At 45.8% G+C, this 16,051-nt stretch overlaps 1 protein-coding gene across 4 annotated transcripts in view; it reads right to left on the bottom strand.

Moving 5' to 3' along the window:
- Positions 1–4,977: 4,977 nt before the first annotated feature.
- Positions 4,978–16,051, bottom strand: part of MYO5C (myosin VC) — a 43,603-nt gene continuing 32,529 nt past the window's right edge. For all 4 annotated transcript variants that reach the window (XM_077318091.1, XM_077318092.1, XM_077318093.1 and 1 more), the window contains exons 31-41: positions 14,869–14,932; positions 14,298–14,454; positions 12,940–13,027; positions 12,324–12,422; positions 11,088–11,242; positions 10,253–10,342; positions 9,193–9,343; positions 7,701–7,983; positions 6,379–6,553; positions 6,036–6,116; positions 4,978–5,907 (exon numbers count right to left, since the gene is read on the bottom strand). In XM_077318091.1, the coding sequence (XP_077174206.1) occupies positions 5,755–5,907; positions 6,036–6,116; positions 6,379–6,553; positions 7,701–7,983; positions 9,193–9,343; positions 10,253–10,342; positions 11,088–11,242; positions 12,324–12,422; positions 12,940–13,027; positions 14,298–14,454; positions 14,869–14,932 (1,496 nt within the window). In that variant the 3' untranslated portion in view covers positions 4,978–5,754. The remainder of the gene's footprint in view (positions 5,908–6,035; positions 6,117–6,378; positions 6,554–7,700; positions 7,984–9,192; positions 9,344–10,252; positions 10,343–11,087; positions 11,243–12,323; positions 12,423–12,939; positions 13,028–14,297; positions 14,455–14,868; positions 14,933–16,051) is intronic.

Genomic DNA, 16,051 nt, shown 5'->3' with positions numbered 1-16,051 from the left:
TATTTTTGTCCCTTCTCACAAGGGACAGCTTGGTGCAGCGGCTTAGAGCCTCTGAGCTGGAGTACCGGGTTTGATTCCCCGCTCCTCCACGTTCGACGCACCTGTGAACACCTCTTGCTTTGAAACCCCTGTGGGGTTGCCAGAATTCGGTTGCGACTTGATGGCGAAAAAAAAAAAGAATTTTAAAAACCCTTCCGCCTCTTACCAGTTCAACGCAGAGGGAGCAGTAGTTGAATTTTTCCGATTTGCGGAAAATCTCCAGGAGGGGACGCTCAGCATAGCAGAAGTCACACGGACCGAACACGTTAGCCAAAAACGTCTGGTCGCACATCTTGGCGGTGAGGCTGGGGCTGAGAGAGACCAGAGAAGAAAGCAGGAGAGACACAAATTACGTTTGGGACCCACTGATCTAGCCTGACGTGAATGCTTTTAGGTGGCCCTTGAGGGCCAGCTTGGTGTCGTGGTTAGGAGTGCGGACTTCTAATCTGGGGAGCTGGGTTTGATTCCCTGCTCCCCCACATGCAGCCAGCCGGGTGACCTTGGGCTAGTCACGGCACTGATAAAGCTGTTCCGACCGAGCAGTGATATCAGGGCTCTCTCAGCCTCACCCACCCCACAGGGTGTCTGTTGTGGGGAGAGGAAAAGGAAGGCGATTTTTAAGCTGCTTTGGGTAGAGAAAAGCGGCATATAAGAACCAGCTCTTCTTCACATTTGGCTGAGAGAATCAGACCCTGGAGATAGGTAAGAGGGCCAAGATTGGTGGGAAAACATTGTGTGTTTCCATGCTGTTGTTAGCTGCCCCCAGCCTTTTCACAGGGAGGGGTGACCAATAAATCCAAATATTAATAATAGTAATAATAATAAAATTGTCAGTGCCAGAAGGCCGTGGGGAGGACCTTATCAGGATCTTTAAAAGGAGCAGAGATCCAGGTGAACCCTCCAGCTGACCAATTTGCCCATCCCTGTTTTAGTGAGGCAAACTCTGACCCCCCATTTCCTAGATTTAAAGCATCTGGAGAAAAAGAAAGAAAAGAAAAGAAAAGGAAGGAAGGAAGGAAGGAGAATAGGACTCAGGGCTAAGGCAAGGAAGGAAGGAAGGAAGGAAGGAAGGAAGGAAGGAAGGAAGGAAGGAAGGAAGGAAGGAAGGAAGGAAGGAAGGAAGGAAGGAAGGAAGAAAATATGGAAGGAAGGAAGGAAGGAAGGAAGGAAGGAAGGAAGGAAGGAAGGAAGGAAGGAAGGAAGAAAATTTGGAAGGAAAGAAGGAAGGAAGGAAGGAAGGTAGGAAGGAAGGAAGGTAGGAAGGAAGGAAGGAAGGAAGGAAGGAAGGAAGGAAGGAAGGAAGGAAGGAAGAAAGAAAGAAATGGATGAAACCATTTATGCCCCAGTGAAATGAGCTTCCCTCAGATGTTTTAGTTACTAAAATGTTAACGGATCTTAGGGTAGCAAATAGTCTTGCTGAAGTCATAAGAGTTGGAACAGATTTTGATACCTGCCCTCTCTGGCTTCAATTCTTCCTTTTATTCTAAATTGGAATCGATCGATTCTTCTCAAGACACGTGGGGCAGAGGAGTACCGAAAGGAAAGAACGCAAATGTTTTGCTATTGCAAAGGGGAGAAAAGATATAAAACTACCTACCTTCTGTTCCCAGAGATAAACACTTAGAAGCGTCTGGAAGGCAAGCAAGCAAGCGAGCAAGCAAACTGCGAACAAGCAGAAATGCGCCAGGAGAAACTTAATGTGGAGTTAATCTACTTTGGAGGTATTTAAGGCACAACTGTCCACTTCTATATCGTAAAGCCCTTGTGGCATATCCATACTCCCAGTTCAGGTGCCAGGAACTAAAGTTAGTCCTCAGTCACTGAAGACAGATTCTTGAATAAAGAGAAAAACAATTTATAACAATTCTTGTAGTCTTATTTAAAAAAAAACACATTCTATACCACCTTTCCAAGGTGGTAAATAAATATATGGTGATAACTGACAAACATTTCATAAAATCAATAAAACCACAAATCAGACATTTCCACTGAAACAGATATAATACGATACCCTCCACTTGAACATATTTTAAACCAACTCTGCATGTCAAGAATTCAGAGCCAGTGTCCAACTAGGATCTGGGAGACCCAGGTTCAAATTCCCACTGTGTCATGGAAGCTTGCTGGGTGAATTTGGGCCAGTGACATGCTCTCGGCCTAACCTACCTCGCAGGGTTGTTGTGAGCATAAAATGGAGGGAGAACACCGCAAGCTCCTTTGGGTCCCCCATTGGGGGAATAATGGGGTAGAAAATGAAGTAAACAAACAATAAGAAATACAACATTTATCCTGCAAGTTGACTTCAATAGGCTTAGAAGGGCGTAACTCTGCTGAAGGCGGCATTGTTAAAAACAAAACGGAGAAAATATTCGGACCAAATAAAAGTCAAGAACCTAAAAAGGTCAAAATAACAGAAATGAATTAAAGCCTCTGTAGGGTAGAACACAATTTTCCAATGTAGTACTACTATTGATTAAAGCTAAAAACCCAAGGCTTAACACACGGCCTCAATAAAATCAGTGCATTCCTGCATCCCAATGCTTCCACTGACCGTGAAGTAATTTCGGCGTTACTGCATGAAATAAACACAGCATACATAAAATGCAAGACATACAAGAATTGTTATATACAGTTAGCGCATAGGATTGCACTGTAAGACGTATCCTGAATCAGAGCCCTGATTTCAACCGCTGTGCTTAGAAACTCATTTTGACCGATTATGCACTGGGCACTTTACTGCCCCAGCTCCCGTGCAGGAGCACAAATCAGGGCTGGATGAGGTGCACCAGGCCAAATGCTCCCCCGTGTGGGTGCAGGAAGAGGTAGAGCAACCGGCCATGACTAAAACTCCAGCCTGCAGCCCGGCATGAAACCTCCAGTGCAGAAATGGTCTTTGCCATTTGTGCGACTACGCCTCATGCCGTGAAGCTTTTGCGCCAAACAAAAGGCGGCCCCGTGTGACCCAATGTGAACCTTTGAATTCAGAGGATCAATACGCAGACATATCGCTGTGGACTTTGTAGCAGCCCCTCCTCTGTCCAGGAACGCCTGGCATGCAGCCAACCCGTAGGTTGCCCAGCTCCCTGGACCTACTGAGCCCAGGGTCTTAAGTATGCATATTCTCCAGACCAGAGGACCCTATTTGGCCTTACAGAGGGTTCAGACGTTATTTCCCCACAGCTTCCTCTTGCAAGGAATCTGCTTGTGCTAGCAGTTTACCGATTCGGAGCCAGTGCAGTCAATCGCTACGGGGATCTTTTCAAGGGTCCCCCCTCAAGCGATGCTCATGAAAGAAAAGGGGAATGAAGAAACAAATGCTTGAACTTTCTCACAGAGGGCTCACAAGGGGCTGAGTCGGTCGAAGGCAGCTTCACGTGATTTTATTTCCTTTTTTTTGGCAATGGCTTGAAGATCTGCAGCGAGCAGGGACTGTACTTCTTTGCTTCTCAGGCATTGCACACGTACATAATTCGCAGCGGCCGATTCCTACTTTCCCCCAGAATGTCACGGGGGAAAATATTTAAATAGTTCATAGGGCACCCTATCGGTTGGGTAATGTGGACCTGTAGATTGGAACAGCTGGACAGGAAGACCTTCTCTGCTCTTTTCCCCGTCCTCAAAGGAAACCAGCTGACCTTTGAGGCCTCAGTGATGAAAGGGACGCCCACTCGGAAAACGCATGACATAAAATTCACAAGAGCAAGAGTTCATATCCAGTGGGAATGTGGTCGCTGGAAACAATCCGAGGGACCTCTATGCACAGGCTTTGCAGAAGCCTGTTTACCTCTTCCTGCATGCACAGGAGTCCCCCAGCATTGTAAAAACAGCTAGGTATGGTTGAGGCCATCGGCATTAACAGGCGCAAAAACCATGTTCTTACACACGCTCGGTGCAAACGGCCTCTGAGATACAATTTCCTCGTTTTTGTTAATCAGTGCTCTTTTCTGTGATGCCCCCCTGGATGCTTTTCATTTTGGGCCGAGACAGCACTGCTGCCCAATCCTGGCCTGAGCCACAATTGTACGCAGGTAGGAATTGACAGGCAAGATGCACACCTAGCTTCTGCTAACCTGGAGAATTAAGGAACAGTTGTCACATCGAGAACACAAGGTCAGCATCCTGTTCAGACGAAGGGAGTATTGCACTCTGATGGAAAGGACGGAAATTCACCTGGATATGCGGAAGATTCAAAATGCTCCAACCTTACTGCATTTTCTCTGTGTGTCTTTCAGGGACATTAGTACAAGCCACCGTGTGCTGTGATTCCTTATGCAACACATAAATATTATCCCTTCATTCAATTAATATCCTGTGCCTTTCTCAATGCGTGGAATTGTTTACCCAGAGATTGGATGTTTTACATGAAAAGGGGTTTTCCCCTGGGTGGAGATCTTGCTGGGATTTTTAATGCGCATAATAGCGGATAATCTATGGTTATAATCTTTAATATGCTGAGAGGGAAATTAGACAGAGACAAATGTGTGTCATTGGGATTTCTGTGTGTGTGTGTTTACTGCCCAGTTTTGTTTTGTTTTTTTAATGAAACCAGCTTTGACAGGAATTGCTTAATCCTTTACTCGCTTCTTATTTTGCTGTGTTGGTAAACACAAATCTGGAATCTATAGGAAGGGACAGGGAAAGCCGTTCAGAAAGGTAACTGTGAGTGGAGAAAGGGCCAGTGAATAAACATTAAGAAGTGGAGTGTTTCACTTTCCAAAGGAGTCATTTTCTCCAGGTGAACAGATCTCTATTCATTGGGCCGATTTTCTGTTTCTTTTTGAAACCCATGAGCACACCTTTGAAAGCTACCATTTTTTAAACCAAGGAAAATATTTGTGGGGCGGGAGAAGGAAAAAAGCTGCCATATAGAATTACCAATTTCCGGTTGTTTGTGTCTCCGGTATAATCCTATCCTCATATCAATAATTTGACATGATATTGGCACAGCACAATCATCATCTTTAAAAAAAAAATATTTCATTATATGTACATATATTAAATATCTACGACGACAGCTTTCTTAAAATACACATATACAGGAATCTAAATTTACAAATATTGCAAAAGACAAAGGAATGTTTTGTCTAGTCTTTAGCAACTGAAAACGTTTAGTGCTAACAAGATCAGAGCCCTGCTGGCCGGGAGTCAACGCAGATAGAGTCCAGCTCCCAGCAGCTATAGTCCACGACAATGAGGAGATAGACGAACAGTGCAATTGTAGTAGGTTGTTAACATCAAGCCCGTTAGATTAATTCTGGAAAACAGACCGAAGTAACTCTGTCTACGATTGAAGTATGACTCCATTGACACTTTTAAGACCAACAAAATTTAATTCCATATAAATTTAATTGATATCCATATCTTGGGCAGGCATCTTTCTTCCGAATCGTAACATTTTGTTGGTCTTAAAAGTGTCACTGGACTCACAAAAGAAGAATGAACACAAAAGCTTATACTCAGCGTGAAACTTTGTTGGTCTGGACTCAAATTTTGTCCTATTGCTTCAGACTAATACGGCTACCCACCTGAATCTGTCTTAGATTGCCCAGCGAAGATCTGGTCCTGACTCTGTTTCTTACCCCCTGATTCCCAAACAGTTTTCAAAATTGACTTCTACGCTACGGAGCTTATTTAACAGAGTTTGGGGAAGCACCCGACCGAGTCCGATGTTTGCCTGTTCAAGCGCAAGATGCGTTTCCCGTCCATCCGGTTTAATTATATTCTGGTGAGGAAGCCAAGTTTGAAACTGCTGGGAATTTGTATCATTTCCAGAGCGTGCGGCGAAGGGGTGAAAGGAAATGTCACTTGGAAGAGATATTTGGTATCTAGCATCAACTGTGGAGAATTCTCTCTGTTGTTCAGCATCGCCTGAAATTAAGGATAAAGAGTGGAGAAGATTAAAGCAGTTCACAACACCAAACGGGGGGGGGGGATAAAAAGTTCTCTTCAAACATGCTGCCAGATGGGGCTGTGCAAAGGTAATTGAATAGATTTACCTGTACTTTACGAACAAATGACGGAGTCACTCTCTTCTCAAAATCATCTATGGGAGTATACGAGTTCAGGATTTTTACTATCTGTATAAAATGAAAAAGGCCAACTTAGTGCTTGCAATTTTCCCTGTGAACAGCCAGGCCGACAAGGAAATATTTGTTTGTTTTTGAATTGTGGACGTTTTAATGAGAGAAGCTACAGTACCAGCAGAGGGGCCTGGATGTATCAGCACAGCTCGCCAGGCAAAAAGCTTCACTCATGGCTGCCCAATTAGAATGAAGCGTCATGAAGGTTCCCAGGGGACACTCTGCACAATACTCTATGATTCCCGGCAGGAATGCCCACCTGAACAGCCGATAAGGACGTGCAACGCTCAGAGATCTCTTTGGCATCGTCGTCTGTGGTCTTTTTCACCTGAAGGAGCCAAGCAGCTTGGGAAAGAGGCTCCAAGGTCTCCTTGGCCGAGCAGTTCTGCAGGTTCTTCTCCTTAAGCCATTCTTCCAGGTAGCTAATGTTACACCTGGGATTAACAAGCAGAGGAAAACACTGTCCTAAAAAAATTCCCTTTCTCTCAGAAGCTAGGAATGCAGTGCATCGCTTTTCACTCTCCAGAGAAACCTTAAATGGAAGAGCCAAATGTCCCTTCTAAAGACTAGCCTGATCTCATCCAATTTTGGAAGTTATGCAGCGTCAGCCCTTTGTCGGCATTTGGATGGGAGGTCACGAGGGAAGCCCAAGGTTGCTAGACAGAGGGAAGCAGCAGAAAACCACCTCTGAATCTCTCTTTGTCTCGGAAATCCTACGGCAGGGGTAGTCAAACGGTAGCTCTCCAGATGTCCATGGGCTATAATTCCCAAGATCCCCTGCCAGCATGTCCTGGGAGGGCTCATGGGAATTGTAGTTCATGGAGATCTGAAGAGCCACAGCTTGGCCACCCCAGCTACCGAGGTCTATTTCTGGGGTCCTCGCCTTTTGTGAGTCTGGGGGCACCACCAAGCTGCCTTATACTTAATGAGACTATTGGTTCATCAAGAGCCATACTGTTTACTCAGACTGACAGTGGCTCTCCAGGGTCCTATTACCTACTGTTTTATAAAGAGCCTCTTGTGGCGCAGAGTGGTAAGGCAGCCGTCTGAAAGCTCTGCGCATGAGGCTGGGAGTTCAATCCCAGCAGCCGGCTCAAGGTTGACTCAGCCTTCCATCCTTCCAAGGTCGGTAAAATGAGTACCCAGCTTGCTGGAGGGTAAACAGTAATGACTGGGGAAGGCCCTGGGAAACCACCCCGTATTGAGTCTGCCATGAAAACGCTGGAGGGCGTCACCCCAAGGGTCAAGCATGACTCGGTGCTTGCACAGGGGATATCTTTACCTTTACCTTACTGTTTTATAACCAGAGATGCTGGGGAATGAACCTGGGACCTTCTGCATGCCAAGCCATGCCCTAAACCGTGGCCCATACCAAGGGTAATTAACCTGCGGCCCTCCAGATGTCCATGGACTACAAATCCCATGAGCCCCTGCCAGCATTTGCTGGCAGGGGCTCCTGAGAATTGTAGTCCATGGACATCTGGAGGGCTGCGATTTGACTACCCCCTGCGTTACGCTCTCGTGCCTTAAAAAAACAAAACCCCTCCTGAATCGCCTTCTGGAGACGTCGCAGGGCTTCACCTTATCTGCATGCCTTTCCGACAAGAGCACATGTCCTTGCGGAGGAAGAGGCTGTTCAGCGTGACAGCTCCGATCAGATAGAAAAGCTGCTTCCCCGCCTGCTTCAGAAGCTCGGAGTCCAAGCCGTTCTGACACATCGTGGTGTAAAAATAGCTGAGCTGCTGCAGGATGGAGGTCATGGTGTAGGCATCCGTGTCGTCGATGCTGGAGGATCGCTTGCGGAAGCCGGTGGGTTTTAAGCCAGAAATCCCCTGGAGGCTCTCGTACTCCAGCATTCCGGGCACTGGAGGGGGGGGGGGGGGAAAGATAACAGCAAGCCAGCCAATCTGAACAAAGGTTCTTTCATCTCTGCCATTTGGCTCTGGAAGCAAATCGCCATTTCCAAAAGCTGCTTAGCTGTTTGGAATATCGGCTGCTTGCTATTACACTAATGCAAAGAGGGGAGAGCCAACCGGGGTATAACCTGCGCTCTGGGAAATGCTGATGACAGGGAGGGCGAACAATTCACCCCTGGAAGAAAACTCAAATGCCTGTTGGAATAGCAGGCCAAGCAAGGGACTGCAAGTGTGTGCACACAAACACTGAGATGGAATGTTTTTGGCTTCTCAAATGGTGATTGGGCTCCGGTTCAGGAGGAATAAATACCTGTTAAGAAATAGCGATTCTGAATTAACCTTTTGGGAAGGCTTCACGCCACTAAGGGCTTCTAGGGTACAATCCTCAGAACCCTTTCCTGGGAGTAAGTCCCATTAAATCAGATTCCGAATCAGATTCAAGGTATTGGTATTGACCTTTAAGGCTATACGCGGTCTGGGTCCCATCTACCTGCGGGACCGCTTGGTTGCTTATGCCCCCCGCAGGGCACTCTGCTCTGCGGGTATGAATTTACTGGTTGTCCCGGGCCCACGGGATGTGCGCCTGGCCTCGACCCGGGCCAGGGCCTTTTCAGTCCTGGCCCCAACCTGGTGGAACGAGCTCCCAGAAGAGCTAAGGGCCCTGCAGGATCTACCAGCTTTCCGCAGGGCCTGTAAGACGGAGCTCTTCCGCCAGGCATATGGTTGAGGCCAGGGCAGCTCTCCCACTAACCCATCAGAGGATCCCCTCCAATATTGAGATCTCTAACACCGAGATCATGGTTAGATCTATTGTATTGGTGCCACCCTCTTCTGAACATTATTCTCTCCACCAGGCTGAACTAAGATCAGAATTGTGACCACCGCCGCTATATGTTATGTTATATGTAACTTTTAATTGGGGTTTTTATGGGGATTTTATTGTGTTTTAACTATTTATGTTGTAAACTGCCCTGAGACCTATTGGGAGAAGGGCGGTCTAGAAATTAAATAATAATAATAATAATAATAATAAAATAGACCTGACTGGGATACTGAGCAGTTCTCCTTCGGATTTATACCTTGTTCAGGAGAGAAAGAAATAGCACACTTATTTCCCCCTCTTCCCTTCTTCTTTCCCCCTCTTCCCTTCTTCTTACCTATCATTGGCTGAATGTTGTTCTCCATCACAATAATGAACTGGTGATAGATACGGATGGCCAAGTCGCTAAGGACCTGCCTGTATTCCGACAGGTCGAAATGCTTCAGGTTGTTCTTATTCTGTTGTGGGCTGTTGTACTTCATGAATTCCTGAAAGTCAGCATTGCGTCCTTAGAAATACGAGGCTCTTTAAGACCATAAATAAACGGCAGGCTTTAAAGTATTAAGCTATTACACTGTGTGGTGTTCATGGATGCTCAGAACGACACGGGGGATTTAGAAGGTGAAGTCATAGGCATTCGTGGGCGGATTTGAGAAGAAGAAGAAGAAGAGTTGGTTCTTATATGCCGCTTTTCCCTACCCGAAGGAGGCTCAAAGCGGCTTACAGTCGCCTTCCCATTTCCTGTTTAACACTGTCAGAATAGCGGAGTGCTACGGAAGGAGCCTTTCAATGGAAAGTGTTTGATTTGTTATGCAAACCATTACCTTGAGTCTCAAGACCTGATGGTTTCAAACCTGCCTAGAAGTTCCATGGGCACAAGACGGTGAGTGGGATTTTTTGCCAAGCCCCCCTTCCTTTGGCAGTCCCTGAAATGCTGATTCATTGGGATGGGGGAAACAATAGTTTCTTGCTGGAGGGGGAGATTTTGCAAAAAACAGCCCCCCCCCCAATGACTGGAAATTCTAGGCTGGGTCCAACCCAGCATGTTTCCTTCTAGATCAGCCTTTCTCAACCCCTGAAACATTCTTCAGGCTTCAAGTAGCCCCAGAAGTGGCCCGATCTTGCAGAATAGGGTTGGGAAGCAGAGCTGTGGACATGCCCACTTGGGGCCCTTCCCCTTCCCACCCCCTCCAGGACCGTCACTGGCCGTTTTGGGAGGGGAGGGCGGACTGACATGGCCATGTATGGTCATATCACCCGATAAAGTGTCAACAAATTTTTAAAATATATTAGAAAATCAATTAACTCCCACCCATTTGGGAAACCAACCGTAGGCCTGGCATAAAGACCACTGTGCCGTTCAGCTCCTTGATACGGGCATCTTAAACCATTCTTACCTCTTCCCCACTGTACTGTTTCAGGCAATTCAGAAAGTGGCATGTGTTTGAGAGCCAGAAAGACATCATCTCAAAATCTTCAACGTGCTCCTAGATCATGAGACAATATGTTTGTTTATGCACAGAAATAGCTTAGAGCACAGCTGAACAGGCACTTGCAAATGAAGCTTTATCCTTGCATGTTCTGTTAGGGCAGACTTCATCTGAAGCAACCTGAGAAGACAGTTCTCCGAGAGCAGGGGTAGTCAACCTGTGGTCTTCCAGATGTCCATGGACTACAATTACCATGAGCCACTGCCAGCATTTGCTAGCAGGAGCTCATGCGGATTGTAGTCCATGAACATCTGGAGGACCACAGGTTGACTACCCCTGTCCTAGAGGTTCTCGAAAAGCGCTTGGCCTAACTGGGGTAGCCTGATCTCATCAAGGATATCAATCCCACATTCTCAGCCTAGCCTAGCCTAGCCTACCTCACAGAGCTGTTGGGAGGACAGAACGAAGGAGGGGAGAATACTGTAAGCCACTTTGTGTCCCCCAACGTGGAGAAAAGTGAGGTATAAATGATGTGAATAAATAAGTAAAACAGAATGCCTGTAAACATATACAAGTCCTGGTCCAAAAAAAAGTGGCCTTTGACAGAGTGATTGGTGGAAGTAAGATAGAAGAGGTTGAGAACCACTGGGGGGGGGAAGCCTTCGATAATGTGCGATGCTGGGGAGGGGGAGCGCTCAGGCAGTAATTCTTGGCACTGAAATCAGGACCGCTGTGAGCGTTACCCCGGAGTTCAGCTGTGAAATCTATGAAAGAAAGCCAACTGTAAACAAAGCATCCCCACCTTAATTACTTGCTTGATACCATTGATTGCCATATTCATGAAGGATTTCAGCATCCCGTCGTCATTCAGATAATCCGCGTATCTCACACACATGAAAAGGATATGAGCCGGGAGCCCCGGTATCATGTTTACTACCACTCCTCGGGGTTTCAGATCTGCATGAATCCAAGAATCAAAGAGTATTTATTATTTATTGATTACAGAAGTCATCTCGCCGCCTAGTGAGCTTTTAAGGAGACACGGTATAGTGAGCCGTTCCAGTGGTTCAGAGGGGGGGAAAAGGCATGGGACAGGCTTCCTCGGGAGGTGGTGGGTTCTCCTTCTTTGGAAGCTTTTAAGCAGAGACTAGGTAGCCATCCGACTGAAATGATGATCATGTCAACTGAGGCAGATGGTGAGTGGGTGGGCAGAAGGGATCATGTCTGAGCTTGGCTCTTGTGCCCCTTTCTTGCATGCCCAGGGAAATGCCGATTGCCACTTTGGGGTCAGGAAGTGAATTTCCTCCAGGCCAGACTGGCCAAGGATTCTGGAGGGGTTTTTTTGCAAGGGGGTATCATCTGGGCATAGAATTGGGGTCATAGAATTGGAGGGGGTTTTTTTGCAAGGGGGCTATCATCTGGGCATAGAATTGGGGTCACTGTGGATGGGCAGGTAGTTGTGAATTTCCTGCAGGAGGTTGGACTAGGTGACCCTGGAGGTCCCTTCCAATTCTAGGATTCTAGGATTCTATGCAGATGTTATGGTGTTACAGCTGCTCCAGATGAGAGAAACAGGCATCATCATTCTGGGGCTGGTTTGGGATGACCGTTTGTGGACGAAATATTTTAAGCAAAATGAGGAGAAAAAATGACATTGGGTTAATTTGGCATAAGTTCCACCCATGTTTCAAGAGAGCAATTGACAGAACCTGCAGGTCTGAGAAGGAAAAGCAAATCCAGGATAGTGAAGCATTCCAGTTTTTTTTATAAACTTTAAACTTTTTTAAACTTGTGGAAAAGCTTCCACAAATCATAGAAATGGGGGGAAAGGAAGGCAGAGGCCTGAGTTGCATTTTCACATCTTTTTCAAAGCAATCAGTTTTAGACAAAGACACTCTGGTCTTGTTAAGAACAAAGACGGGAGATAAGTAAGGGGGAAGGAACCATTCATACTGATCACAACCCAAGAACATGCGTGAAATTTGGGCCCTTGCTTATGATTTATACTTAGCTGAAATGCAAAGTGTTACTGAAGTACCAAGAATCAGATTCTGAACTATTTTGGCTTCGTCTTCCTTTCGGTACTGCAGCATTCCAACGTACTCCTTTTCCACAGCCGAGACGGGAACGTCATTGTCTGTTAAATATCGACAAACATTTATTGCAAGGAAAAACATGCTTTGCTGGCATTGAAAGCTTTTTTTTTTGGGGGGGGGAGGGGGATCTTGGACTGTGGCATGGCACTCTGCAAAACGTCTACCCCAAATGCAATAACCACGGACTGCTCAGTTCCATGATGACCTTAAAGGCATTTTGGTCACCACAAAGATCTGCTGCAGATATAACACTGAACCCTTGGCATTGTGTAATCTGAAAATAAGGAGCCAGGCTCCAGGATATTTCCCTCTCTCTGAAGTTGATTTTCCCTTGGTGGGATGAGCGCCTGCAGGAAATCCGGGTCTTGCCAGAGCTGGCACAGTTCTGCAGGGCTTGTAAGACAGAGCTGGATAAACATACCCCAAATCCCTGTAGTTATATCCACACTGGTTTCACCTTCCACTTGATTTCCATTGTACTCCAAACCCAACTGTTTTAAAGCAAATTGTGTCCTGGGGGGAGCCCCCCCCCCCCAAAAAAAAATGCAACACTCTTACCTTTTTCTATAGACTTTCTAAGGATTCTGATCTGATCCTGAAGTTTCTTTATCAGTCTGTCCTTCTTATCCAACTCTTCTTCTAAATCCTGCAACATTCAGTAAAGATTTAACCAAAAACCAGAAAACGACTTCCATCTTATAAGTCGTCTGGCCTTTCTGTCTGATGCCACTTAAGTCTATTCCTATGTGAAGAGTGAAATTTTTGGTTTATTGCTGGCCAATAATAGATGCCTCAGGAAAATGACCTTGTTACTTTCACTTGAGACAGAAAAAAAACTGAGATTAGGAGCAAGACTAACACGGAATGCTTCCTGGCAAACGCTGCTATGAGGCATTAAGAGAATTCTTTGTGGTTTGATTATGCAGCTTTACCTTACACAGTGTACTGAATTTTGCTCCAACTCCTTGCCCTTCAGTGCTCTATTAATAAACCAGGTTGGATATAGATCCACAGAAATGTAGAGCCAATTTGTGCACTGCAGCCTGTCAGAATCCCCCAGTACTCTGCCATGATAATTGTGATTGATCCATTTATTAGCCTGGCTTGTCAGCCTGGGATGTATCCCATTTCCTGAGCTGCTTGGTACCCCAAGGACAAACATGCTTTTGGCTCATCCTCCCCAGCCTCCCTGTCTCCCACGCCTTGGTAGTGTTTGTTGTTGTTAGGTGCAAAGTCGTGTCCGACCCATCGCGACCCCATGGACAATGATCCTCCAGGCCTTCCTGTCCTCTACCATTCCCCGGAGTCCATTTAAATTTGCACCAGCTGCTTCAGTGACTCCATCCAGCCACCTCATTGGTAGTGTTAGACTGCACCAAATGTTTGGGCTCCTTTGAAATGTAAAGCCATCACCTTCCCAAGGGAGGGGGGAATGAGGTGTGCTTGGGTTTATCAGAGGAGTCTTTCCCAAGATTTGCCATTCCTGTCTATGCCTTTCCAATGATATCTACATCTCTGATTAAAGGAATTTGTTTTTATAGAAGTTTTCCTGTTCATTTCCTCAAGCACAGCCTCAATAATATAAAATCATAATCTTGCATAGATGGGGGGGTGGCCTTTCCCCCTCCCACTCCAGAATCACTATTTGCTCTGCAAAGGAAAACATACAGATATCTGAATCTGGTTTTGTTTCTTCAGCTAAGCATCTCAAGTGACTGGTTTGGGGCAGCACCTTGAATGAAGGTTCAACTTGCTCATGGACACGGGAGATGACCAGCTCTGGCTCTTACTGCTGGCCAGGACTGAGCTAAAGGGAAGTCCTTTGGGATGAGAAACAGGGTGGCCTAGTGGTTAGAGCATTGGGTTAGGAACCGAGAGACACAGGTTCAAGTTGCCAAAAGCGTTGCCCTTCTCACCGTGTTCTCCATGATAAGAGAGGCCTCGTCCTGCCACATTTTGCTCTTGGTTTCCTGCTGCTTCTCCATATGAGCCTTTGTCATTTGGAAGTCATCACCCACGAATATCAGATTCTCTTTTTCCTTCGTGTAGATTTCATTTTGCACCTGCAGCACTCTAAGGAAAGCAGAAACGTTTACAATTTTATCATTCATTCATTCATTCATTCATTCATTCATTCATTCATTCATTCATTCATTCATTCATCATTCATTCATTCATTCATTCATTCATATTTTGACTTATAGACTGCCACTCCCCTAAAGGGCTCGCAGCGGTTTACGTCACAACAATAAAACATAATCCGATAAAACACACCCCATTTTCTATACAGAAAGTTAAAGTGCTGTTAATAAAAGCAATCTGCAGTCTTTTCCGTTCGCCCATGCCACATACATCTTTATCTTTGTACATCAAGCAGACACGTGTGGCAATTCCTCAATGAACTGCTAACATATATTCAATTCAGACCTCTCTTCCTGTTGAGGCAAAAAACTGCAGCAACCGTATTTCAGAGAGAGATCTGCTTACTTCCTTCGTGTTCCTTCCTCGTCCAAGTTGTGATGTAACCGATCAGCCATTTCTTCCATTTTATCTTGAATTATAAGGAGGAGAAGTGAAGACGTGAGCAGACTTAGTTAGTCTAAGGTGCTACTGGACTCTTGCTTTTTCTACTAATACAGATAATAGTTTTGCTAAATGTCACACACATCTATGAAGCTGCCTCACGACGGTCCATAAAAACCAGTATTGTCTGCTCAGACTGGCAGCTGCTGTCTAGGGCAGGGGTGGTCAAACTGTAGCCCTCCAGATGTCCATGGACTACAATTCCCATGAATTGGCTACCCACTTTAAAGTTTCTGAAGTTATCTGTTCCCAATGAGTTAAACGTACCCACACAAAAGTGTCACGTAAGATGTGACCCTTTTTTTGTAAGTAAAATTTCTTTCTCTTGTTCCCACTGGAGTCAGAACATCGTTGTCATTTCTGGAATTGCGCCAGCACATTTAAATCAAAAGTAGGTCCCCTTATTCTTTATGGCTCAGCTGTTTGGATTAAAGCTATTAGATAATATTGATCAACCCCTTGCTCGATTTTTAAGAAAACCGCTGGGTCTCAAATGTACTATGGGAGGAATTTGGTCAAATGTCTCTGGAAGCGAGCATGGTTTTATGCCTTTTATCCAAGATCAAAGGGTTGGGTTTTGTTTTTGTTTTTTTTGCTGAGGATGGCTTATTACCAGCCTTGGACCGGGATGGTAAAGTGCCAAGATACAATTCTAGCACAGCCTATGCACTTAATTCATTCCTTTTATAGATAAGTCAATATTATGCACTGTACCATTTTCCCCTGGCAAAGCCTTATGTTCCTTCTTTTACTTAACAGGATGGACAACTCCATTCCTCCACTCACAGTGGCCAGATGTCCTGTCCAGGGGTAGTCAACCTGTGGTCCTCCAGATGTCCACGGACTACAATTCCCATGAGCCCCCTGCCAGCATTTGCAAATGCTGGCAGGGGCTCATGGGAATTGTAGCCCATGGACATCTGGAGGACCACAGGTTGACTACCCCTGCGGTACCATAACTATGGCGTTCACAACCAGGGTCTGTCTAGCCTTGCTTAAATAACTGCCCACCTCTTTTGCCTTGAGAAAGAAGCTCGCTGTAAAATAACACAGCTCACCCAAAAGCTCTCCCACGTGATGATTATGG

Source organism: Paroedura picta, chromosome 18 (genome assembly GCF_049243985.1).
Source record: "Paroedura picta isolate Pp20150507F chromosome 18, Ppicta_v3.0, whole genome shotgun sequence".
Classification (NCBI taxonomy): Eukaryota; Metazoa; Chordata; class Lepidosauria; order Squamata; family Gekkonidae; genus Paroedura; species Paroedura picta.
Note: the sequence above shows the minus strand (reverse complement) of the source record. Positions and strands in the feature narration are given on the sequence as shown.